This window comes from Barbus barbus (genome assembly GCF_936440315.1).
Source record: "Barbus barbus genome assembly, chromosome: 4".
NCBI classification, from domain to species: Eukaryota; Metazoa; Chordata; class Actinopteri; order Cypriniformes; family Cyprinidae; genus Barbus; species Barbus barbus.
The window spans coordinates 15,348,215-15,373,310 of NC_136732.1; the positions used below are offsets into that span (position 1 = coordinate 15,348,215).

General features: G+C 34.3%; 3 protein-coding genes across 5 annotated transcripts; 1 reads left to right on the top strand and 2 right to left on the bottom strand.

Moving 5' to 3' along the window:
• Nucleotides 1–4,957: 4,957 nt before the first annotated feature.
• Nucleotides 4,958–16,056, bottom strand: LOC306868884 (ras-related protein Rab-3A-like). Its single transcript, XM_079415337.1, has 5 exons — nt 15,933–16,056; nt 11,079–11,312; nt 7,021–7,139; nt 6,812–6,936; nt 4,958–6,037 (listed from the first exon to the last, which is right to left on the bottom strand). The coding sequence occupies exons 2-5, from the start codon at nt 11,310–11,312 to the stop codon at nt 5,853–5,855; spliced, it is 663 nt and encodes a 220-aa protein (XP_079271463.1). The 5' UTR covers nt 15,933–16,056; the 3' UTR covers nt 4,958–5,852.
• Nucleotides 16,057–16,270: 214 nt separating this feature from the next.
• LOC306867724 (transmembrane protein 205) lies at nt 16,271–20,088 on the bottom strand. Of its 3 annotated transcripts, none has more exons than XM_079413560.1 (4): nt 19,968–20,088; nt 19,364–19,472; nt 19,118–19,281; nt 16,271–18,254 (listed from the first exon to the last, which is right to left on the bottom strand). In XM_079413560.1, exons 2-4 carry the CDS (start codon nt 19,461–19,463, stop codon nt 17,952–17,954), a joined length of 567 nt encoding a protein of 188 aa, XP_079269686.1. In that variant the 5' UTR covers nt 19,464–19,472; nt 19,968–20,088; the 3' UTR covers nt 16,271–17,951. The 3 variants fall into 3 exon arrangements, with proteins under 3 accessions (XP_079269686.1, XP_079269688.1, XP_079269687.1); XM_079413562.1 differs by having other exon boundaries at nt 16,615–18,254; nt 19,773–20,023; XM_079413561.1 differs by having other exon boundaries at nt 16,617–18,254; nt 19,899–20,023.
• A 2,404-nt stretch (nt 20,089–22,492) lies between these two features.
• Nucleotides 22,493–24,273, top strand: LOC306864807 (transcription elongation factor 1 homolog). Its single transcript, XM_079409042.1, has 4 exons — nt 22,493–22,572; nt 23,104–23,225; nt 23,305–23,375; nt 23,758–24,273. The coding sequence occupies exons 2-4, from the start codon at nt 23,110–23,112 to the stop codon at nt 23,820–23,822; spliced, it is 252 nt and encodes an 83-aa protein (XP_079265168.1). The 5' UTR covers nt 22,493–22,572; nt 23,104–23,109; the 3' UTR covers nt 23,823–24,273.
• Nucleotides 24,274–25,096: the final 823 nt, after the last annotated feature.

Sequence of the window (25,096 nt, forward strand, 5' to 3'; positions counted from 1 at the left end):
CGGATGTCTCGGACACTCAGTCAAAGTATTCAAGAGTTATGTTACCTTAACTATTAATAAAGTGTAAGATGTGCATATGTATATTTCTAGCTGTTTCTCACCCCAAAGCAGCATCAGCACTCTATCTCTCTCTCTCTCTCTCTCTCTCTCTGTGTGTGTGTGTGTGTGTGTGTGTGTAAAAGAGGAAGTACATGAAGAGCATTTGTTTTAGAGACAAATGGAGAGAGAGAGTGAAGCCTTGAAATAATAACAATGGCCGCTTTGAATCATTTATGAGGCTGTTTCTTTTAAGGGGACAGAACACTTGAAGTATTTGTAAGCTTATTACAGTATGAGCAAAAGCATTTATCAAACCATCAATACATCATAAATTTTGCTACTTCAAAAGCATCTACAAATTCAGTTTCCCATGGTACAACATTGCTTAAGTTCACTTTAACAGCATTTCTCATCATGTTCATAACACATGGCCATTCTCTCATCAATTAATCCTCCACCCTCGTCATTGTCAGGAATGAATGTGCAAAAATATGGAAGACAGACAGGGCCAAAATTTGTGAAATTTGACCATGTCAACACAGCAATTTTGAACTTGTTTCTTTTGTGCATGTAGACACGCCATGTTAACCCTCTGGGGTCTGAGGTCATTTTGGGGCCCTTGAGATGTTTTGACATGCCCTGATATTTGTGCTTATTTCAGCTACTTAAAACATAGCTACTTGACCAACATGTAATTTTTTTTGTATTCACCACAAACTGTACTACAATATTATGTGACCAAGATGGATGTACATGTCTGCATTTTTTGGAAAAAAAAATATTATGCACGGTTTGTAAGTTTTGGGGAAAAAAATGTAGCTGAAATAAGACCATAAAACCCACACTAAATAGTTCTGAATAAGACTTTTGAGTAATCAGTCTTGTAGGCTAGAATATTTACTCCACAATTATGTAAAAATCATTCAGCTTACTCATTCATAGAAAACAATATATTGATTTAAATTTTAAAGACATGTTTTGTGATTGAACGCCTATATGCGAGGGAGTGGCAATGGCCTTGAATATTAAGTGATTTTCACACTCCCCTAATGGCCCATCAGCGTGACTGTGACTTTGAGGCAGGTAAGAGAGAATGTGAGGAGATTGATAATTTTTTTTTTTTATTATTTGTATTTTATTTACAACACAGTATAATCAAAACATACATAATACAGGTCAAAGACACATTATTATGAACACTGATCTAACCACAGACATGTGAACAGACTTTGAGTCATTCCTGCAACAGATTCTGACAATATCTACTCCCAATAGACACTCCCCCACTGGCTAATGTTCGCCCAGCAAGGTGGAATGCTGTGAGGTAGCCTGAAGAAACAATATGAGAAGGCTCAAAGATTTTAATCTATTTTATTGTAATTGCTCTATGTTTAGGAACTAAATGTCTCACAGGACCACAGTGTTACATACATGGAAATATATTAGAAAATAAAACAAAGATATATAACCTATATAATTCTACATATACCTATATTGACATATCCTATATATAACTGTATAAGCTATATGAACTACATACGCATAGTATAAGTCAACTGACATACTTTACAAAATTAGTTTACATAAAAGTTTACATCTGATGTATCCACTGGCAGATTTTTTAGATTATCTGCATTCCGAGAGCAGTCCTTCATGTTGTGTCTGTAAGTCCCACATGCACTAAACGTCATTGCAAGCAAGTCTTGAGCTTGGGGCTTGTATAAAAATTGTCCATGTACACATTGTACCCAGAACCCAAAAATGTATAGTCCAAAAGAGATGTCACAGCATCACATGACAGTCCATGGCCTGTGGGAAAATTTTTTTTTCCTGTGTACACAGAAAAGTCCACAGTGTATCCATTCAAAGAGTCTGCAAGAACAAACAACTTGAATCCCCACCTGGTTGGTTTGGCTTTCATGTACTGTGTCATTCCTGTATGTGCTTTGCATGCCACCATTCTCTCATCCACAGCTAAATTTATTCTAGGATGATAGATAGATTTTTCTAGGTGTCAGTTTTCTCCACATTTCTTTAGTATGTGTAAGAATACGCAGTTTTACAATCGTAAGAATGTGTAATACTTTTTAAAGCAGACTTACCTCTAGATTTAAATGATGTTTTATAAGAAAGGATCGGGAGGAGCACGATCAGATAATCAACCAATTTGGCACAGGTGCAACTCGTTTAACCATCCTATCTAGCACAATACTTGTATATAATATATATATATTATGCAGCCTATACCTACTTCTGTCCTACGACAGTTTTCCGGCATCCCTCCTCCACCCAAACTGCTCACTCCCAATCTATTTTCATCCCATATTAGGGATAGGGGGAGTTCTCTGGTTTCAGGCTATATTCCGGGCTCGGAGCCCTCCCCCAGGACAGCGCGCCAAAACATGCAAAAAATATTTGCTATCAGATTAGATGTAAGGGTGAACTCGTGAACCACATATTAATCCTTTCCTTTATTCCAGCATTGTTTTTACTGATATCTACTTTGTTAGAGTAAACGAATCAATGGTACAATTTAAATTAAGACTTTTCTATCTGAGAAAGAACAGGACTGAGAAGGACATTGACAAATCATGACATTAGACTGACATCACAACGTACCGAAGCATTATGCCTCATGACCAAATAAAACGTCTGATGTTTGCGTATGTGCATTACAGTGTACCATTATAACATGAATAAACATGATGTCTGATGTTTGTACCACACATGAAAATAGTTTCAAATATAGCAATTTAATTGGTTGCGGTGTTAATGCATTTTTGTATTAATAGACATACAGCACGTGTTGACACGGTCTTTTGGCCCCATCTGCCTTCCATACCACAGGTGGTTCCTATGATGTGGCACTCCACTCTGAGCTGCTTTTATTGTTGTTGACATTGAGATATTGACAATGGGTGTATGTTTCATTGCATAATGTGACGGGTATCTCTCCTACGGAATTATTGCCAAAGTTTCCAGAAACACACATACTATATTTGGCAGATGGAGCTAACAGCTTTTATTAAAAGCAATTTTAGATACTGTTAAAAAAAAACAGGTGACACGTCAGCGGTGCATGCATTTCCTCTGGCTCTGGAGGATGTGGGTCAGTGGTGTGTAACAGGAAAATGAAATTCAGGAAGCACCTTTGTCGTAGTTTTCTGGGTACACAGATAAAAGCAGAGGAGTTGACAGAGCTATGGGTATAAAGTCATAAATTACAGATGCTATCGACTCACACAAAGTCACTTTCCTTTTTTTTTGTTGATGTTTTAGAGGTACCTTTTTTAAGGTACTGGAACACAACTGCAATCAAGTTTTCACCTTAGGTCCCAAGAAAACACTTTACAAATGTGGTGAACTACAAAGGTGCTACTTTTGATCAGATTTAAAACATTTACTTAAGAAAATAATGAATATTAATGGTTCTTCAAGGAACCATCAGTGCCAATAAATGACTTTTATTTTTTTAAGAGTAAATGAGATATCCAAGCTATATATATATATAGAGAGAGAGACACCAGAATATTAATCACCAGCAAACAACCTCCCAGCAAAGCCCTGGTACCACCCAAGCAACCACACAATGCTAAAAAGCATTCCTGGAGCTAAAAAATAAAAGCATGCATTGCCACGGTCCTAGATATGACTCCAAGGGAATCGAAGACCTTATAAGTATGCACTGAATGCATTGTAAGTCAATTTTGATGCATACATGTGTAAATGTAAGTGTTTGTGCTGCCTTAAAATTTTAAGTTTAGTCAACTTGAAATGTGAAGTTATATAGTGACAACTTGTGTACAAGTTCTTATCAAGTCTGGAAAAGTTATTTTAAGGCTACACTTTGTGATCGCTAAATGTAGCAACTATTTTTACAGTGATAAAACCATTCATAACCTGATTAGTTATGCAAAATGCAAGAAATTATTTATATTATGCAATTTGTTTTAGTTCCATCAGCCTTGAATGAACAGCAGTTAGTGCCTTTTAATGAATCCGAAATAGAAACAAAAAGCAGATAAACAAAATTTTGGTATAAAGGGACAGGAAAGGGAGAAGCTACATGAAAGTGACAAAATGTCTCACAGATCAACTTGTGATGCACATATATGACAGTGTATTTTAATAATGCATGGAAGGGTTGAGGGGTTTTATTAAGACATCTAATCGAGTTTAACCTGCTGGTTTACAGAACTGTGACATGGCTTGATATCATCTGACGGACAAGAACACGCAGAAAAAAGCTTCAGTACAGAACAGAAGGCCACTATCTTTCTGCTCTGAAGAAACACTGGACGTAACGGACAGCCAAGAGAGTGTGCAAAAACACAGATAGAGAAGAGGAGAGGGTGTTTTAGATGCCAACACTCTTTCTGTTGTGTTCTGTTGCTGCTGAACGAACCATACTGCATATGAGTGAATCTCACAAAACTGAACATGTTCATAAGAAATGAAATGGGGCCTATTTTTAGGATCATTTAAGACTTTTCCCCCCCTTTAAAACTTTATTTGTACAAAACATAAACAAATAAATTGTAAATGTTCATTTCAAGTAGTTGCAAAGCAACATTTCTCATTTTAATTTAATTTAGTAAATTTGGTGTACTGAAAAAAAAATGGCTTAAAACTATTCAGACATATATATATATATATATATATATATATATATATATACACACACACACAATACAGTAAACAATTAATTGGAACCCGGAAGATTCACAACTGGGAAACAGAAATTACAAAGTAAAACATTCATACGCATTATAAGATGAATTTTGGGGGGAAACATGCTTGTCATAAAAATAATGTTACGATGCTTAAAAAAAATCTTAATGGTTCTAAAATGCGTTTTAATCTTAAGAATTGTATAGTTCGAATATTTAAGGTTTAATTTAACTGTAATTGTCTTTTTCATAATTGCATAATTTAATTATTTATTAATTAAAATATTACATCATACATTGTTACAAGGTGTCACATTTAGTTTGAAAAAGATAAGAGTTTTGTTTTTAATAACAACACAACCTCAGTGAAGAAACAAACATTGTACAAAGGATGAATGATTTATAATCAGAGACCCTCTTTTTTTATGATACATCTGTCCAAATCTGTTCTGATGAAGAAACAAACTGTACATCTACATCTTGGATGGCCTGATTTTCCTTTAAGTACCAAAAAAAGTTGTTATAAATTATTGTGACAGCATTTTGGGTTGCAGACAGTTTATTTGCTATCTTATAATTTAAGAAAACTCTTATACCAAAAAAATAACAGTAAAACATTGATTTGAGTGGATATTTCTGAGTGTGCGATGCACGCAAGTTTTATACGACAGCCCATGATCACACATATCAGAATAGCACAGTGCATTTATCTCCATAATAGTGCCGAATGAGCTGTAGGACTGTTATTTAAAGCACTGTTATTTATGGACATGCAGATAGACAATACAGAAGCTGCCCACTCATGGCTGTGGACGTTACAGTATCCGATGAGATAGCGAGCATGTGCTAAAACCACAAAGATCCATTGAAACGTGTCTTTTTTGAGGGAAAAAGAGAAAAGATGGAGAACAGGGTGAGAGTGTGAGCAATGGGTGTGGATGGACCTCTAAGAGTATCTCCAGCTGTTTGTGTCACGTAGATCACTGGCGCAGTCAGATTTCTATCCACGCCATCGTATCTGGACCATCCACGTCAACAAACAACAGATGCTGTTTGGGTTAAAAGGAAAGCAAAGATTATCTCAAAAAGTAGTGAATAGGTGAGGAGAAGTTCTCTGTGTGATGAAGACAGAGAGAGCCTGTTTTAGCAGGCACAGCTGCTGTGTCCCTCAGAGGACGTGTTCTGCGGACTGGAGTCATTGTGGTTGGACACTGGACCATCTCCGTCCATACTTTCATTCATCTTTTCACATATCACATCCACCAGACACTCAAAAGCCTGCTTCACGTTGATGTTGTCTTTGGCGCTGGCCTCAAAAAACTGAAAACCTGAGGAAACCAGAAAAAAAATAGAGCAGAACTGTCTGTATGCCAGGGTTATTATAGTTAACTGAAACTAAAATTATCACCATTAAAAAACCTTGTCTTTTACTTGAAATAAGATGTTAACTAAAATAAAATATATTAAGCTAGAAGTCTCAGCTAGCCAAAATTTCTCCATTTAATTTAGTTTAACTTGACGTACAAAAATAGCTAACTAATCTTAATAATATATATATATATATATATATATATATATATATATATATATATATATATAAAGCACAATTACTAAAAATTAAAAAAAAAAATATGTATAAGAAAACACTAAATGATAAATAGCATGATATACATAAAGGTAAATGTAAAATATATTTAACAAACTCATTTACATACAAAAATTACATATTTTATTTATATGTGACCCTGAACCACAAAACAAGTCATAAGAATCTGAGGGTGCAAAAAATCTAAATACTGAGAAAATCACCTTTAAAGTTGTCCAAATTAAGTTCTTAGCAATGCATGACTATTCAAAAATTAAGTTTTAATAGTTTTGAAGAGATTATTAAGGTGTGGGGAAATAAATAACTAAATAGGACCAGTTTTGTGGAAATAAACTAAACTATTATTCTATAGTTATTTTGAAACCGATATAGATATCAGATATTGTAATGGAACTCTGCACCTTTGGCATGGCAGTAAGTGCACATTGAGACTAGTGTTCATAATGAGATTTAACCATCTGATTTTTTCTCTTCAGGCAAAAAGTCTAACTCTCACCGAGTTCCTGAGACAGTCTCTGACTGTCCTCTGTCGGAATGAGTCTGTCATCTTCCAGGTCACACTTGTTGCCCACCAGTATCACCTGTGCATTGTCCCACGAGTATGTCTTTATCTGAGTGGCCCTATGAGCCAAACATGCGGGACGTAAACATTAAACACTCTTAATACACACAATGTACAGATGCATGTTTGTGCTTGTCACTCACCAGTCCTGAACAGCGTTGAATGAGTCCTGGTTTGTGATGTCGTACATTAGCAGGAAGCCCATGGCTCCTCTGTAATACGCTGTAGTGATGGTTCTGTAGCGCTCCTGTCCGGCTGTGTCCTGAACAACATAATCATTACAATAATCCTAATTATACACAACATCCTGGCTTGTTGAGGATGTGATAAACGGTCTTCATGGGGTTTTTACCAATGATGACCAGTAGATGGCAGAGTTGTTGTTTTTTTCTCCCCAAGAAACACTACTATATTTTTCTGGTGTTAAATTCTGGAGAGCAAGGGTTATATAATGATCATCCTTTAAAAAATATATATATATAAATCTTCAGATATTTAGATATTTCATTTGTTAATATCTCTTATCATATAAGGGTCATATATCATATATGTTCATATATATTAAAATGTTACAGTATTAAAATAATTATCACACACTATATATATATATATATATGTGTGTGTGTGTGTGTGTGTGTGTGTGATATATATTTAAAGTATTTATATTTTAAAATTACACACACATATTTGATTGATTAGATTTTTACTTCTTGCTATTTATCATACTTTTTTTTGCTTCTACCTTTTATCTATATACATATATGCGGACACCCCCCCCCCCCCCCACACACACACAAATTTACAATAAAATAATTTTTTAAAAATCATCGAAGAGGTCAATGAACAATTGGTCTGGTTTGGCACAGCAACTATCGCTGTCGCTTAGAAACCTACTATTGGCTAAACTTATTTGCATGAAGAGCCATCCCATCATCAGAGAGGGAGGAGAGAACTTGTTTCCTTGGCAACCAGTGGCTCACACAGGTTTACACATGATCCACTAATGCCTTTCAAGAGTGACAGACAGCAGAGATGAGCTCCAAACTACAGCCAGATGGACAAAAAAACCTGTGAGAATTCAGAATAAAATAAAATAAAATAAAAACATGTGCCCTTCATCATCATGTATTTATATCAATAATTATGCAAGCACAATTACCATTCTCTTGCTTAGAATGAATTATTACAACATTTCTAAGACCAAAGAGACAAGAAAAAGAAAATCTGTGATAATGGTAAACAAATGAAATTATTTTCTATCCAGCTAACTGTATGCTTTATGCATCATAAGCATGAATCATGCTCCACTTTATCACTATAATATCCCCTTTTGGGATCTGCACCCACAACCTCTAAAGGCTCTTCAACCACTAGCCTATTTCCATTTCTAAATTATGCATAAGAAACGTTTATTTGATTAGAGTGAGCTGAAAATGCAAAAATGCACTGCAACTCAAGAGTCAAGGTTTTGTTAAAGCTGACAGATGCAGAGGTTCAGTGCGGCCAGGAGGAGCTTTTATCAGTTTATCAGCTTTCTGTTACTGGATCAGAGCCACAGCACACATTAAGACAAAACGCACTGCTGAGAACGCAGCCATGCAGCTCACATTCAGCCCTAAACTAAAGCTACTTTAGTACTCACTCCCCACTTGTTTCTTTGTGAAGTTTACAAGCAATTTCTGAGTGAAAATTGTTTCTACACCAATTTCTTCCCAGTTAGACTTATATAATATTCAGAATAGCATACCCCTCTTGCTATTTCTGCAATATATAGTATGTATGAACAGTATGCAGAAAATACCTGAACTACGGTGTACAGCATAGCACTGCATGAAATCCTGTATCCCACAATGCATTGCACCAATCTGACCTTCATGTCCAGTATTTATGACAAATTAATTGGAAGTGATCGCATTCTTCTTCTCATATGATTGAACAGCAAATATGATGTTTAACACAGAATTGGACTAAAATGCAAATTCATAGTTTCTGTTTGCAAAATCATAACTGGATCACATTTTCCGAATTAAACATGGACATCATCAGGGTTATTATAGGTAACTAAACCCATAAAACAATTCTTGCTACTTAAAATAAAATAATCTTCTACTTGGAAAAATATATATATATATATTATTTCTTTATTTATTTTAGTTAGCTGCCAAGATAATTCTCTTTTTCATTTATTGTATATTGATGTATTGAATGAAAACTACACTGGAAAAAAAAAAAAAGTTGAGCCAACTTAAAATTAAGGCAACCAGCTTCAGCAGATTGAGAGTTCTCTCAACTTATTTTTGCAAGAGATTTTCAACTTTTTATTGCATAAACTCAAAACAACAAGTTGAGAAAACTCAGAAATCTGCTGAAGCTGGTTGCCTTAAAATTTTAAGTTGGCTCAACTTTTTCTTTTTTTTACAGTGTATAAAGACAAATTTAAAACACAAAAATAAAATTGCAAAAACAGCATTACTTTAAAAACAGCATAACTTAAAAATTACTAATAAAAAAACTATTTATAATTATTTACTAATAATAGTATCTTACATAACCCTGCACATAACGAGTCGTGATAAACATGTAGCATACTTCAATATAGTATGTAGCAAGTACTGTGTCAAAAAAGAATACTATACTATGTTTATTGTTGCATAATGCAAACTGTTTCACATTCTAGGCAGTTGTTAGTGTGTACTGCACAGTTTAGTTAGCAGTTGGACGAAATGCTTTAGAAATGATTGCAGCATCTCTGCAGTGGAGGAATTTACTGACTTCACTCCCACTCACAGAACCGTACCAGCCGGCAGCTGACATTACAGCACATCTACACACCCATCTGCAGCTGATAATTATGGCTTTCTGAGATGTTTTCTTTAACACCAGTAATCTGACCTTCAATTCTTAAAGCCTAAAGCTCACATGCAAACAGAGCAGGCAACATTCAGACAGAGGAAATCTTCTGTTAGTCATCGTACCTTTATCCTATTAAGGCATTCTGCGTCTGTAAAATTGCCACCCTAGTTTCATACCACAAACATGCATGCACTTGTTTGCCATAGTTTCCATACTTTTTTGATTGATGAATGACTTTCTAGTCATTTGTGCTTGAAAACAATTTAAAGAAACTGCATTTAAAGGTTAAGAATTCAATTTTAGAGTTAGATATATTACTACAAACATGTTTATTTCAATTGCATTTTTCATGACTTTTTTAGATTTCATTAATTTCCATGATCTTTCCAGGCCTAAAACACAATTTCATGATATTTGCTTGAATAATGCAAACTAGTTTTGAACTACAGTACACATCAGCGGCCTCATGTGTGGTGTGGTGAGGGGAGAAGACTAGACCTAAAAACAAATGTTGTTGTGAAACAACAAATGTCATGTTTAGTTCACATTCAAAACTGTAAACGCTTCAAATGAACAGGTTTGAATCTATAAAATGTGTCTTTGTATGCTGCCATCAATTGTCAATGAAGACCTTTTCTGCAACATCTGATCATTTACTAATAACTGCAAAAACCCAGAAAATCTTTTCACTGCAAAAGAACAAAATTGATCATCTCTAACCCAGCCTAAGTCCACAAAATAGAAACAGAAATGTGGTTAGTTGACATATGCTCATTTTTTTATCAACATCAATATTTTAGGTTACAAAGGTCTGAAAGTGCTCACTATTTTTATGCTTTTTACCATTTTTTAATCAGTGTTTAAGTTTCACTAGTTACTTTTAAATAGTCCTGTGGTATGACAAAATTTTAGTTTTTAAATATATTTCATTTTTATATTACAAAAAAAAAAAAAGTTTCTTGAGCATCAAATCATCATATTAGAATGATTTCTGAAGGATCACGTGACACTGAAGACTGGAGTAATGATGCTGAAAATTCAGTTATGCTTCACAGGAATAAATTGCATATTAAAATATTAAAAAAAATTTAATAGAAAACAGTTATTTTAAATTGTAATAACATTTCACAATATTACTGTTTTTACCGTATCTTTGTTTTTACTGTATTGAACAAATGAAGACTTGATGACCATAAAAGAGTTAAAAAGAAAAAATTTACATTTACTGGCGCAAAACTTTTGAATGGTAGTGTTATAATTTAAAAATAATTAATAAAATATTTGAATAGATTAGAAAGCATTAGAATCATTTAAGACATCAGACTGATCAGGTGACAATTAAACTTACCCAAATTTGCAGTTTGATCCTCTTGTTGTTGCGAAAAATGGTTTTGACCTTAAAGTCGATTCCCACCGTGCTGACGAAGGCTGAAGTGAAGGAATCGTCCGCGTAGCGAAACAGGAAGCTGGTTTTACCGACACTGCTGTTGCCGATGATGAGAAGTTTGAACATGTAGTCAAAGTCTTGGTCAGCTGCGTCTTTTTGTGACGACTGGAGACGCGAGTCGGTCACCGATGCCATCTGAAACAGAGAAAACGAGTATTTCACATTTCATTTCTAAATCAAAAGCCACTTGGTAAGATAGAGAAATCAAATCAATTCTGCTTATTTTATGACCTAATTTTTTTTTTACATACAATTCAATAAATAAAAGTATATGAAATTTTAACTGAACTATCTCCAAATAAATTTGGTTTCTCGTTCAACATGAAAACAAAAATGTCCCCATTTACTTTCTTAACACACGTAAAAAAACAGTCCCATATAACATTGGTTTCTCATCAAACATCCTGCTTCACTTTGCAATGCGCCACATTACGGAAGTAAAATAGGCTTGCGAACACAGTTTCATGTTGACATTATATGTTCTGGTCTGAAAACAGATCTCTGATTACCCTCGGAGCACAACCTTTAGAACCGGCCATGTTCACCGAATGGAAATAAAACCCCTCCACCATCCAGCTGATCAATCGGGCCTGATGGAGAGGGTCACCATGGCGACGGGCCCACGAGCAAAGCGCGCAGACCCATTAAAAGGCGAGCGGAGCGCTCCAAACACCACTCCTCTCCAGAGGTGGAGATGTAACAACAAAGAGAGTGACTGCCCACAGCAGCTATTGTCTCGAGCACATGAGAGCTCTTGTTAAGTAGTATCTTTTTGAACTCAACTGCAATAGTAATTTAGAACAGTGAGGCTGTGAGTTGGAGGGGGCTGAAGTGACATGGAGAGACACTCTGATTCTGATGATCATGTGCTCACCGCTTGGAGAAGTTTGTAACTGGTGGTTAATCCTAACGGTCAGGTTGCAAAACCATTGGGCAAGACAACAAGAAACACTTACGAGGTTATGAAACATCTTCCTATTTTTAAAGGAAAATTGCTCTAATTTAAACAAGCACAGAAGGTGTTAAAGGTTAAATAAATGTTTGCTTAGTTTCTTATTTTAATACTTTCATTCAGCAAGGATGCATTAAATTGATTGAAAGTGACAAAGACATTTATAATGTTACCAAAAAATCTGTTTCAAATATTTGCTGTTCTTTTTTAACTTTCTAAGAAAGGATCTTGAGAAAACGTATTCCAGTTTCTGGAAAAATATTAAGCAGCACAACTGTTTTCATCATTGATAATAATAATAATAGTAATAATAATTTCTTGAGCAGCAAGTCAGCATAGAATGATTTCTAAAGGATCATGTGACACTGAAGACTGGAGCAATGACGCTGAAAATTCTGAAATTGCAATAATTAACAATATTAATGATTTTATTTATTTTACTGATTTTTCATGAAATAAATGCAGCCTTGGTGAGCATAAGAGCATCATAAAAGCATCACATAACAAAAACATTCAACATATTTCTTGTGAACCATCACAGTAATTTTGCAAACAATAATTAAATGGCCAAAAAAACACATTAAGTCTTAAATTCTTAAAAGCTTTAAGGAATAAGACACATTAAGTCAGAATCATCTCTTTTAAATTCACAATTATATGCATATATAGTTAAAACTACATACCTACTTTTCTATTGATTAGTGTTTTCACTTGCTGTTATTGCCTTATTATTCACACGAAACAATAACAATTGAGTAAAACTACAATCTAAGGTCTTATTTTCTCAAAGGATCTTAAGCTCCCTAAAAAGTCCTGTCACACGTTGAGCATATGCACTGGCCTTCCAATACTAAAACTGAAGCCAGACATGTCAGTGAAAGTGGATTTTATTCCATGATCTTCAATAACAAGACAAGCCAGATTACACAGCTGGCCCAAATCTCCCAAGATACTTTGCTACGGTTTCATTTATGATAATTTATCCAGTTCAAAAGCATGTCTGGATGAAACTCTAAAACACCACCATAAAACAGAGTTTACATGGCAGATCTATGCTGGCCATTCATTTTCTCACTCAATTTAATGGTTTTACACCAAAAGGCACTCCGCACAGCTCTCTGTCCATTAGTAAGAACACCGAATCTCATCCCACTTGTCCCATGAGAGACACAAATCAACAATGCTATGGACTGTATGGAACCCCTTCCCCTCCCCATTAACATAACTTTAATCTGCATAGAATCAGAGCTTAATATTTCACACTAACAATATAGACCTACTAAAACATTAACTTCATATGCCACCACCTTCAATAATGCAAAAAGCTTTTAAGAATTTAAGAACAATTCTGAATAATATGTCAAAACGATTTTTGCTCACATGGATCCACAAAAACGCTGTATTATACATGCCAGTAGTTGGCGATGTCTCAATTAACACTGAGACAATACTGGTTTCATTCTCAAAACTTTTGAAACACGTTTTCAGACCCCCAAAGCATTGTTGGTGTTTAAAAGAATTGCGAAAACGCATAAAATGTTTTTTATTTTTTAGTTGAAGTTTAGTTTATTTTCACCTTAAATTGACAAGAATAAACATTTTGACCATTTTTTGACCACATGCGTTTTGACCATTCGTTTACATGACATTGCCGTTTTGGAGGCATGAAAATGTAAACTTAAAAAAAATATATATACTTATAAAAATACTGTTATCGTCTCCGTGTAAACAACAAAAACGTTTTCACAGATCCAAGTTAACGGAGATCATTTTGGCTGCATTTTAGTCTATACGCAAAAAAAGCAAAGGAAAAACTCTTCTGTTTTTAGCACATTGTTTTTGTGTAAATATATCCAAACTGTACAAATAAAATCTAAGATTCAAAATATCAACAAAACTATAATAGTTTAATGATATTATTATATTAAAATGACACCGATCTGATTGAAATCTTACAGGAATATCTTGCTTCATAGAATCCCATTGTAATTGCTTTACATGCATATTTTTGACATTGAACACTGAAACGATCAGATTTAGAATATCAATGCCCATATTAACAAAACATCTTAAGGCTAAAAAGTTACTCATAACTCACCGATTTAGGAGAAAATCTTAAAAATAATGGGCATGTCAGTCCTAAATTTAGGACTCCTAAATTTTTGCTCTAAGAGTATTTCACAAAGCGTTTTAGCACTAAAACTAGCTCCTAAATCAGTGAAACGTTAGGAGTAGTGAAGAGGACTCCTAAGTCACGAAGACCACGCCACAACTGTCCTAAAACGGCTGTCGGTGGCAATCTGCCTCAGAACGTAAACATTTGATGATAATGAGCTTTCAAAAAAGGTATCGCCTTTTGTTTTGGAGGTTATCCCAACTCCAAATTTTCCTTTGATTATATCCAGTGTTGCCAACTGCTTTCAATTGAAAGTAGCTAAAACTGGTAGCTAAATGTCACTAGATGACATCATAATGGCAAATTCACCGATCTATAAAGTTGAATATAGATCAGTGGGCAAGATGAGAACTTAGATAAGGTTTGTCCAAGAAGTTGCTATATTTGTCCCTAAAGTTGCTATATTTATCCCATTACATTTACATGTCTTACTATCAGCCATGATTATTCTACTCTGTTTTTGTGCATATTCACTAATTGTTAACGAGAAGCAAACATGTAAGAGGCTGACAATTATCTGAACATATTGTTTAATTAGTGACACTTAGCCTGCATTTTAAAATCTTTATTTGAATGTGGCAATTAAAATGTATAATAAATAAGATTATTTTTAAATCTCTGAGAGAGACTATCAGCCAATCACTGTGTGCACAGTTAGTAAGCATGCTGACATGATCCGTAGCAACGAGGTCAACCAGGCCCTTAAGAATTCTCTCTATTCCTTAGTAAAAGCGTGTCTCAGCAACTTTGTGAATAGGTTTTAAGAGAAAACTCTAAGCTAAAACCTTTTACTGCTATTTAGGAGAACTCTTAGTGGTAAGATAAAATGTTTTGTGAATACAGGCCCAGATCGCTCAACAACCTACATTACCATTATTCACATCAGCTGTTTTGAATGTCCTTCTCAGGCGTGCTTCTGTGACACCTGACTTCATCACTTACACCAGAGGGCCAAATGGTGTTTTTGAGGGCCAGGGTCTCTGGTTACCATGGCACTGATCTGTATATTGATTGTCTGGCAGATGTCCACAACCGTGCTCCAGCTGAATGGAATTAAACCGCGCACAGTTTGCTTTCATTCACTGCAGACTGATTCAAAGATGACAATCACACAGTACATTTCATAAAATAAATAACATCTGAGAATGTAATTAAATAGCATGTTGTTTAATCCATGCGTGGTGGAGGTTCACCATACAACAACAAATACATGAAAACGGAATCTTTCTTCAAACCCCCAAAAATGTATCATGGTACAGTATCAGATAATAGTTTGAAGTGTAGGCTACCATGGTATTCCAAAGAACATACCGTGGAAGAATACCGAGGTAGAGCCATTGTGAATGTACCAAGAATTGTGCAACGGTACTTTTTTTGCAGCTGTTCAATTCTCAACCTAAATTCGAACCTAAACTGAATTCGAATCTTCACTCTCTGGCGTTCTAAACTATTTTAAAGAACAACAATGTCATAATCTCGATGGCTTGATGAACAAAATATTAACCGTGCATGTCCTGCAGCATGACCTAAAGTTCATAAAGCTTGTCCCATCCGGAGACAGAGAAATGTGTGTATGCGGGTCAAAATGACTCTCAAACGCAACGAATCAATTAGATGAAGTTCTTACCTTCACACGGAACACTCGGTGCTTTATCTTGTGCTCCGGTAAAGCCACCGGGACTTCCTCCTGCGTGGAAACGCGTGTGTAACAAACTCGTTCGGGGTGCGTGTGTGTGTGCGCGCGCGGGTGTGTGAGTGACTGAGCTCCCGGATCTGAAGTGTTTACACAGCAGCTTCCAGCTCCGTCCGAACAGCAGTTCTTTTTCTTCCTCTTTACACTTTTCTGCAAATATGGGCAAAATTTATCTAATATCAGTAATCCGTCTTTAAATTTTCAATTCGATTTTGAAATCAATTTAAATTGAGCTAACAAACAGGATGCAGAATTGCAAATCAAATTTAATGTATAAGTAAGAATGACATAAAATGCCATATCCGAAAAAAATTAAATAAAAACTTTAAAACGTCGTTAAGTTTGAATGGATAGACACAAGGATAGATAATAATTTTTCATTACATGGACTGATGGGGTCCATGTAAAAACACTTAATTTCCCAGAATGCCCTTTTATGCTATCATGTGAGATCTGGACAATTCTGTTTAAATTCCAACTTATGAAATGAAAATCTAGTTTCATTGATTCCGTCTGTTAATGGCACCGAATACTTCCCCAATTATGCACAAAAAGTATTTAACATTGTGTGAACGGGGTATTATCACTCGGCAGAATTAATGAAAATGCATTCATTATAGGATACTCCATTTCTTCATTTTATTTATATCTCACTGAAGCCTGGGCAGCATTCAGGTTTGTGTGTAACTTTGGTAAGAAAGAAGTAATTACAAATAAAAACATCCACAATGCTTGTTACTGGATATTTTGTAACAACTCTTTCAGAGTACTTAAAGTAAACTGCATTTATTTTTAATTAAAACTCAACATACACAGGTGTTTGATATTTCTTTAACTGGATAAATGCTTGTTTAGGGTCAATAAAAAAAGATGCCAGTTTGCAATGGACAGAAACACACACAAATATAATTAAAAGGCAAAATATGATTCAAAAACTGTATGAAACACTAAAGATAAAAAAATAACAACAGATCTTCATAGCAAAGGGTTGAAAATGCAGAAAAATCAACAAAAATCACATTTGTATGTCACTCAATCTTCAACAGCACCATCCTCCATGTCCAGTGATAAAAGGAAGTTTACTTTTCTGTTCAAACATCATGGTTACAAAGATGATCAAAGTTATGATGATCGGTTACTATTCATTGCTTTTCCATAGAGTTTAATTGCCATTGTAGTGTCATTCATTCTATAGCAAATGTAAACAGCATTTTATGATTGACAATCCTAAGTTGGTCCTCTTATTTTCATAAGCCTTTCCACAAACAGCCCTCTAGTGGGAAAATATATTGTTCACATTGTGAAACACTAAGGCAAAAGCAGATAAAAATTATAGTACATACTTCACCAACAAATTAAAACATTGTTTAAACATTCATAAACAGATATATTATCACTAATGCATGTTTAAATAGACAGTCTGTTTATTATAAACAAAAGATTCAATGCAATTACCCACTTTGAAGCATTTTAAATAGAGGGAGAAATACTGTTAACATCCATAATAATATAATTTAATATGGCTGGGCATGTTTACATAATAAAAAAACCTCATGGGATCCAGACCTAAAAATATGCGTTTTATACACTGTCTGAGAGTGATTCACAAGAATTATTCCTAATATAGAAAACTTTCAAAGGAATGTCATGGACAAATTGGGCTGAAATTGATTGAAACCCGGTCACAAGTAAAATGGACTAAATTGATATCCGAGTCCACTTTTAGGGACAGTGTGAATACAAAATCAACTTTTCATTCAGTTCACTTTTGGCTCACTTCAATGGGTCTGGATTTGGTTCTTTTAACCTTAAAGAGCACTGAACACTCTTGTTGTATAAAAACTAGAAGCATTATTGTTATACAAAACAGTCTGACAGACAAAGAGAACATATTCAGGACAATTCTCTAAAAATATCTGTCTGACTGGACTCTTTCTCGAACACACAACACACTCATATAGTTCCCAAATGGAGGGCCAAGTAAATGAGATTGATAGTAGTGGAGAAAAAGCCTATAAGGTTGCAGAGGTTGGACAGACCATGGTAGCGGTAGAAGGTGGCCCTGTGCTCCTTGTATTTTGGATCCTGTTCACGGAGTTTTGTGTATCCTTCCTTACTGGAGCTCATACCCACCTGATTCCCCAGACCGTGTTCCTTCTCAATCTCCTGCATGACCAGCATGCACTCTGTGGCAGACGGTCCAAACCACTGTGCATTCAGACCGGCCATGATCACGGCCACAAAGAACAGAGTTATCTGCTCAGAAAAATAAAAACAGTGTGAGAGAGGCGTGAAACTAAAATTTGCTGAAAGTTTACTTCCATCAAAGATGTAGATGAGTTTGTTTCTTCATCAGAACAGATTTGGAGAAATGTAGCATTACATCAATTACTCACCAATGGATCCTCTGCAGTGAATGGGTGCCGTCAGAATGAGAGTCCAAACAGCTGATAAAAACATCATCACAGTAATTCACATGACTCCAGTCCATCAATTAACATCTTGTGAAGTTAAAAGCTGCTTGTTTGTTAGAAACAAATACATCATTAAGGGGTTTTTAATGTTAAACCTTTGCTTCCAACTAAGATATGAGACCTCTATATTGGAGGTCACCTCATATGAATGGGGAAAGAAATATGCACAGATCAAGATTTGTTTACAAGTTGAAAACAGTCCAGAACAGAAACAAATGTGTTGGTGTATTTTGATGTAAACATAGGATGAACTTTTTCACTGGAGAAAGCAGTGTTATTATGGGTTACAGACTCATATTTGAGCCAGAAGCGGTAAAGTTTAAATGTGTTAATGATGGATTTGTTTCTTACGACACAGCTTTTTTTGTTCACAAGATGTTATTGATGGTCTGGAGTGGTGTGGATTATGATTGGATGTTTTTAATCAGCTGAGTGGACTCTCAATCTGACGGCACCCATTCACTGCAGAGTATCCATTAGTGAGCAACTGATGTAATGCTAAATTTCTCCAAATCTGTTCCCATGAAGAAACAAACTGTTTCTACATCTTGGATGGCCTGGGTGCACATTTTCAGCAAATATTGATTTTTGGGTGAACTATTCTTTTTCTGAATCATGCAGAAGGCAAAAAGTTTGATTGGTCACCTGTATGCCCTCATGCCACTCCAGCAGTTCTCGAGGGTGGTACACAGCATATATGGCCAGACTGACTGCATTAGCACCCAGCAGACAGTAGAAATAAAATGGGAATAACTTGCTTTGCACAAGACCGAATGTGTGCATGGATACCTGGGAAATCAGCACAAAACCTGAAAATATAAAGAGGAATTAGAAGTATACATATGACATATTATATGATGATATAATTATCATAACACTATATTAATTTACCTGCTATGAAAGACACCCACACCTGCATTCCCCAGGTGAAGGAAATCACCAGAAGGTGAAGCACTTTCACAAAGTCAGTTGGGTCTCCCTCGGTTGCCATAATTAACTTCTGAAAATTGAATAATATTAATAATAAAAAGTAATAAATAAATTATCAGTATATTTATAAAAAAAAGAGAGAGATCACAAAAAACTGCATCAGAATAAAAATTCACTGTCTCATCTAAATCTAAAGCTCTAAGGCTAATGCATAACATTTCACAAATAATAACATGCATCATGCCATTGCGCGTGCACATACATTTAAAGCGTGTCAGTAGAGATAAGAGTTTTGTGTATGGACTCATATTGATCAAATTGTCATAACATAACAGAACATACTATTGCAAAACAGAGGCTGTACTTTTACCGATGATGCTTTTGGATCCGCTTATATAATTTGTATCAGTTTACTTTTTGTCCCGTTAATACGCAATGACAAAGGCACGTTTCAAGACTTCCGTGACAGTTCATGCACGTAATTTCTGTAACTTACGCAAGCAATGACACACTGAAGCAATTTCCTTCTCAGAGTGAATTCTGTCGGTCTACAGAAAATACGTACCCGAGTTTATGAGTCTCTTTATGCAGGTCTTTCTACGATCACTTTCGAAGAAACCTGGTGCTTATCTTCTGCACAAGATTTCTTTAGCTCCTGTAGTTGCTCGATATCACACTGTTAGTCCCGCCCCCGTGATCACACCACCCAATCACGCTCTACGAATCAAACACATGGACACAAGTCATCCAATCACGATGCAAGAAGCTGCTTGTCTTTCTGATGTCCATCCAAAACTCCAGCAAATAACAAGTAACATTAAATCAATCAAATGCCATTATATGAAAAAGTCTGTTATACTAAATTCCTATAATAAAGGTGGCCTAAATTTTATTGATTTCAATTCTTTAAATTATGCCTTTAAAATAAATTGGCTTAATAAGTATTTGAAAAATCAACATTCAATCTGGTATATTTTTCCACAGCAAGCATTTTCATTCGTTGGAGGTATTAAATTTCTATTGATGTGCAATTATAACATATCAAAAATACCTGTTAAGCTTTCAAATTTCCATCAACAGGTACTTTTGGCCTGGTTGTTAATTTATAAACACAATTTTACCCCCCATACATTTTTTATTTGGAATAATCAAAATATTTTATATAAAAATAGATCTTTGTTTTTTAATCAGTGGTTTAATAATGGTTTGCTTTTAGTAAGTCAGTTATTTAACAGCAGAGGTTTATTAATAACTTATATAGAATTTATTTCAGAATATAACATACCAGTTAGTCCAAAGGAATTCGCCATTGTTATGGGAGCAATAACATCAGGAATCTGTATGCTCTTCAAAAATAGCAATCACTCCGCAATTAAAAAAGCTTCTTCTCCTGATCCAATAGATACCACTATAGGTAAAATATGTTTTTCTACTAAAAAAGATAGAAATTATAAAATTAGATCTCTTTTTATTGAAAATGTTACTACTTTGTCGCCTGTAATTTCTTACTGGAATAGTTTATTTAGAAATTTGAATTGGAAAAAAATATGGTCTCTACAACAGAAATACTTCCTCACTAATAAAGTAAAAGAAGTTTCTTTCAAATTAATTAATAAATTTTATCCTGTTAAACATTTTATGGAGAAGTATAAGGCTAACATTGATACTAAATGTTCATTTTGCGAATTTCATTCTGAAACAGTTTTTCATTTATTCTGGACTTGTCATTATACTGTACAACTATGGAAACATATTGGTTCATTTATTAATGAGAATATCCAGCAAAATGTATCCATTACCTTCAAACGAATTATGTTTGGACATTATGAGTCTGATTCTACTAAAAGCAATGCTTGTTTTGTTATAAATTTAATTTTTTTTCTTTGTAAATTTTACATTCACAAATGTAAATTTGCCAACAACAAACCGCATTTTATTGTTTTTTTGAAAGAATTTAAAAATTACCTAAATACCATTTCATTGTCAGAAAATAAGAAAGCAAGAAGAACTACTTCATTTTGCAACGACTTTAATTTGCATACTGTAATTGATATTTAAATGTCTTACCCTCAACTTCTTATGTTTTTGTCTTTGTTTTTTTTTCCTCCTTTCCTACTTTTTCTATTATATTCTGTAGTTCTTGACTTCAGTTGGCATATTGTATATTCATGATACTTTGTATATTGTGTACAATCATTATTCGAATGTCAACTCTGTGTTTTTGTATTGCATTAATAAAAAAATAAAAAAAAGTAACATTAAATCAGTACTACATTTACAATATCTTTTATAACACTGAATCTATTTAGTATGTTGTATACACATGGATAGTATTTATTATTAAGTTTTAATTTTAAAGTTTTAGAAATGTTCTTATGTGCTTTTGTCATTTTTATTATGTTTCATTTAGTTTTTTTTTTTTTAGTACATGAACTTATTGCCAAGGAAAATGTATACACACACACACACACACACACACACACACACACACACACACACACACACACACACACACACATATATATATATATATATATATATATATATATACAGTTAGACCATTTTTGTTAATGTGTCGACATATGAATATGGTTTAATGCTCCTAACATCAAATTCATAATATATAATGCAGTACAAAACAAACAAACAAAAAACAACACAGTAGGCTATAGTCTACATTAAAATACAATACATTAAATTAAGTTATTTGGTTTTCTTGTTTAAGTGCTTCTGACAACGATATAGTCTTATTTATTTTATTAAAACAGTTCAATTATGGTTTGTTCATACCTTATGAAAATAGTAGATAATTTTGCAGTTCTGATGTTTAATGATAGGTGTCAGAACAGAAGGAACTTTTATTTAAGGAATTTACTTTTAAGCGTTTATAAGAGCATACAAAGGAATAAATTTATGCGCACAGAATGCACACAATGAAATTCACTGAAATTGTATGTTTTTGTTGTTTTCCTCCCCAAATGAACCAAGTACGCCTACTCAAATGAACCGAGTGTTGAACTCTGTTGTAGTTCTGGTGTTTACATTAGAGGGCGCTCTCAGATCCGATCCGGATATAAACCGCAGGGACATTTGACCGAGCGGAAGTAAATCTTCTGTTTAATATTTGTAGGCGCTGTGTGCTGGTTTCACCTCACATTAATCACAGTTTGGTAAGAGATTTGTTTTTCCCAGAAAGCATAATGTCTTAAATGTTTAAGTGCTTGTATATTTATCGTGAGTGTTTTGACCATATGGTTTACGCGGGTTTTCATTGTATTTCTATTTTACTGATTGTGTTTATTTGTTTTTCCTTGTTCATGTTACCTCTAAAATCTCAGAGCACCTCTAAATATCGTAATATAAAAATAAACATTAGAAGCATAACGTTACCAGCTAGATATACTACAGTTTAAATCTAAATCTGTATTATTGTTGTCAGTTTTAAGACAAAATGCACAGTCAGCGTGGTTTGATCTGTTTGTTAGAAAGATTGTCCATAAATTTTACATTATTTTTAGATGCTAAATGTTGTTACTTAAAGGTTACCATGATCTGTGTTTGTTGTAAACCTCATGATTGCAAAAGCCTGTTACTTCTGTTGATTGTGTATATTTGACACAAGCGGCTCCTTCAGTTAATGTTCAAAGATTGTTGTAAAGTATATTTCGTCTAATTTTCTTTGTGCTTTTTCCTCCATGAAGCAAAAGATGGGACGCAGAAAGTCAAAGAGAAAACCCCCTCCCAAGAAAAAGATGACGGGAAACCTGGACACCCAGTTTACCTGCCCCTTCTGTAACCACGAGAAATCATGTGACGTTAAGATGTAAGGATAAAATATTTAAGTGTTACTAAAAGATTTAACAAAACTATCACTAATGCACAACAATTCTACTTTATTCTAGGGAACGAAGTCGAAATACGGGGATAATATCCTGTACTGTGTGTCTAGAGGAATTCCAGACACCAATAACTTGTATCCTTCTCAAAACTGTATTACATGATGTATATTATTAAAGGAATAGTTCATCCAAAAATATGAATTTGCTGACAGTTTACTCACCCACAGGCCATTCAAGATGTACATAAGTTTTTCTTCATCAGAACAGATTTGGAGAAATGTAGCATTTCATCCCTTGTTCATCAATGGATCCTCTGCAGTGAATGGGTGCCGTCAGAATGAGAGTCCAAACAGCTGATAAAAACATCACAATAATCCACACCACTCCAGTCCATCAATTGTGTTTGTAAGAAACAAAGTTTCTTAGTTAACATTTCTCAGTAAACATTTTCAGCAAATTTTGGGGTGAATTATTAGTTTAATGTGATGTCGGTCTTGTCCTTAATCACTCTCTCAGATCTCTCAGAGCCGGTGGACGTGTACAGTGATTGGATAGATGCTTGTGAAGCAGCCAATCAGTAGTTTTGCTGGGTCAAATGTCACAGACGACCAAATACACTCAAAGACTTTTTTTGTTTGTTTGTTTTAAACTCCTGTATTGATTCACTGTTCAGTCTTGTATTGAAGCTGAGAGAATAATCTAATAAAGGTTCAGGCAACACTGAGATGAGGAATTAAATTTCAGTTTTTCCCTTTTGTCTAGTGTTACAGAAGTGCTTAGAAAATGCAATGAAGTTAATTTCAAAGTAGCTGTTTTATTTCTGTTTTCATTTTTCTAATCTTTTAGTTTGTCTTGTTTTTTTACAATTTAGGTTTTTATAAGGCCATGTAGCGTCAATAAAACATTTGCATGTTCTCTCTTGTGGGAAACTGGCTTGTTGTGGAATCAGTTCAAATGTAATGTTCATAACAAAACAAATCTGTTTTTAACCAGTACTCATGGAAAATAAAGACAAGTAATTTGAAAATAGTGATTTATTAGTTTTCACTTGCTCAGCCTTTGTTGGTAAGCCTTATAAATAAAGACATTAGAAGCATTAATGCAAAAGGGACACGCTACATCACGTTCTGTGAGAAATGTTTTTAAAAAGAAAGTAATTCACCGTTTTATAATCTTGTGTTCAGCTGGTTCCAGCAGTAATGCAAAACAATGACAATCCTTAACACACTGATATAGAAATTAAATATGAAAGACTGTAATGTCTTCAACGATTGATTTGCATGAGAGTGAGATCTAGTCATGTCTAAAGTTTTTTTTATTTTTTAAATAGCTAAATATATTAACTCTGCACATTAAAACTTATTTTATACGTAGACTCACAACCATCCTAAATCATAAGCAGGTCTTGTCTTGTATTTTTGCATAATTTCACTTTCATAATTGAGAATCAGTTTTGGCAGGCTAAAAGCGGTAACACTCATATATACGCAAGTTTACTAAATCATTTCTATATAACTATTGGGAGTGAGTCATTTTTCAAAAAAAAAAAAAGTGCCATTACAATTTAAGTCATGCAGTTTTGGTTCACATGATTTTTCACAGTAGATATTGAAAAAAAAACTTAACAGTAGTTAGTTCTCCATTTATCCGCCTACTCTCTTTGTCAGTTTCCTTTTATAAAGGATAAACTGAAACAGATTTTTAGTGTGTATATATATATATATATATATATATATATATATTGGCCAGACTGCCCAAATCCTACCAATAAACAGTCCTTATACTAGCTTAATTATTAAAATGTCTTTGAATAATGTAGATAAACTGCTTTGTGGGAAATCTGTAGCTTGATGAA

What these genes read in the sequence shown, in the direction of transcription:
- LOC306868884 (XM_079415337.1), bottom strand. Translation starts at nt 11,312, where the DNA reads ATGGCATCGGTGACCGACTCGCGTCTCCAGTCGTCACAAAAAGACGCA. An exon ending in GGATCAAACTGCAAATTTGG is followed by an intron (nt 7,140 to 11,078) that starts GTAAGTTTAATT and finishes TATGTTGTTCAG; the next exon opens with GACACAGCCGGACAGGAGCG. An exon ending in GAGACTGTCTCAGGAACTCG is followed by an intron (nt 6,038 to 6,811) that starts GTGAGAGTTAGA and finishes TGGTTTCCTCAG; the next exon opens with GTTTTCAGTTTTTTGAGGCC.
- LOC306867724 (XM_079413560.1), bottom strand. Translation starts at nt 19,463, where the DNA reads ATGGCAACCGAGGGAGACCCAACTGACTTTGTGAAAGTGCTTCACCTT. An exon ending in GTGGGTGTCTTTCATAGCAG is followed by an intron (nt 19,282 to 19,363) that starts GTAAATTAATAT and finishes TTATATTTTCAG; the next exon opens with GTTTTGTGCTGATTTCCCAG. An exon ending in AGTGGCATGAGGGCATACAG is followed by an intron (nt 18,255 to 19,117) that starts GTGACCAATCAA and finishes TTTTCTGAGCAG; the next exon opens with ATAACTCTGTTCTTTGTGGC.
- LOC306864807 (XM_079409042.1), top strand. Translation starts at nt 23,110, where the DNA reads ATGGGACGCAGAAAGTCAAAGAGAAAACCCCCTCCCAAGAAAAAGATG. An exon ending in AAATCATGTGACGTTAAGAT is followed by an intron (nt 23,226 to 23,304) that starts GTAAGGATAAAA and finishes ACTTTATTCTAG; the next exon opens with GGAACGAAGTCGAAATACGG. An exon ending in ATTCCAGACACCAATAACTT is followed by an intron (nt 23,376 to 23,757) that starts GTATCCTTCTCA and finishes TCACTCTCTCAG; the next exon opens with ATCTCTCAGAGCCGGTGGAC.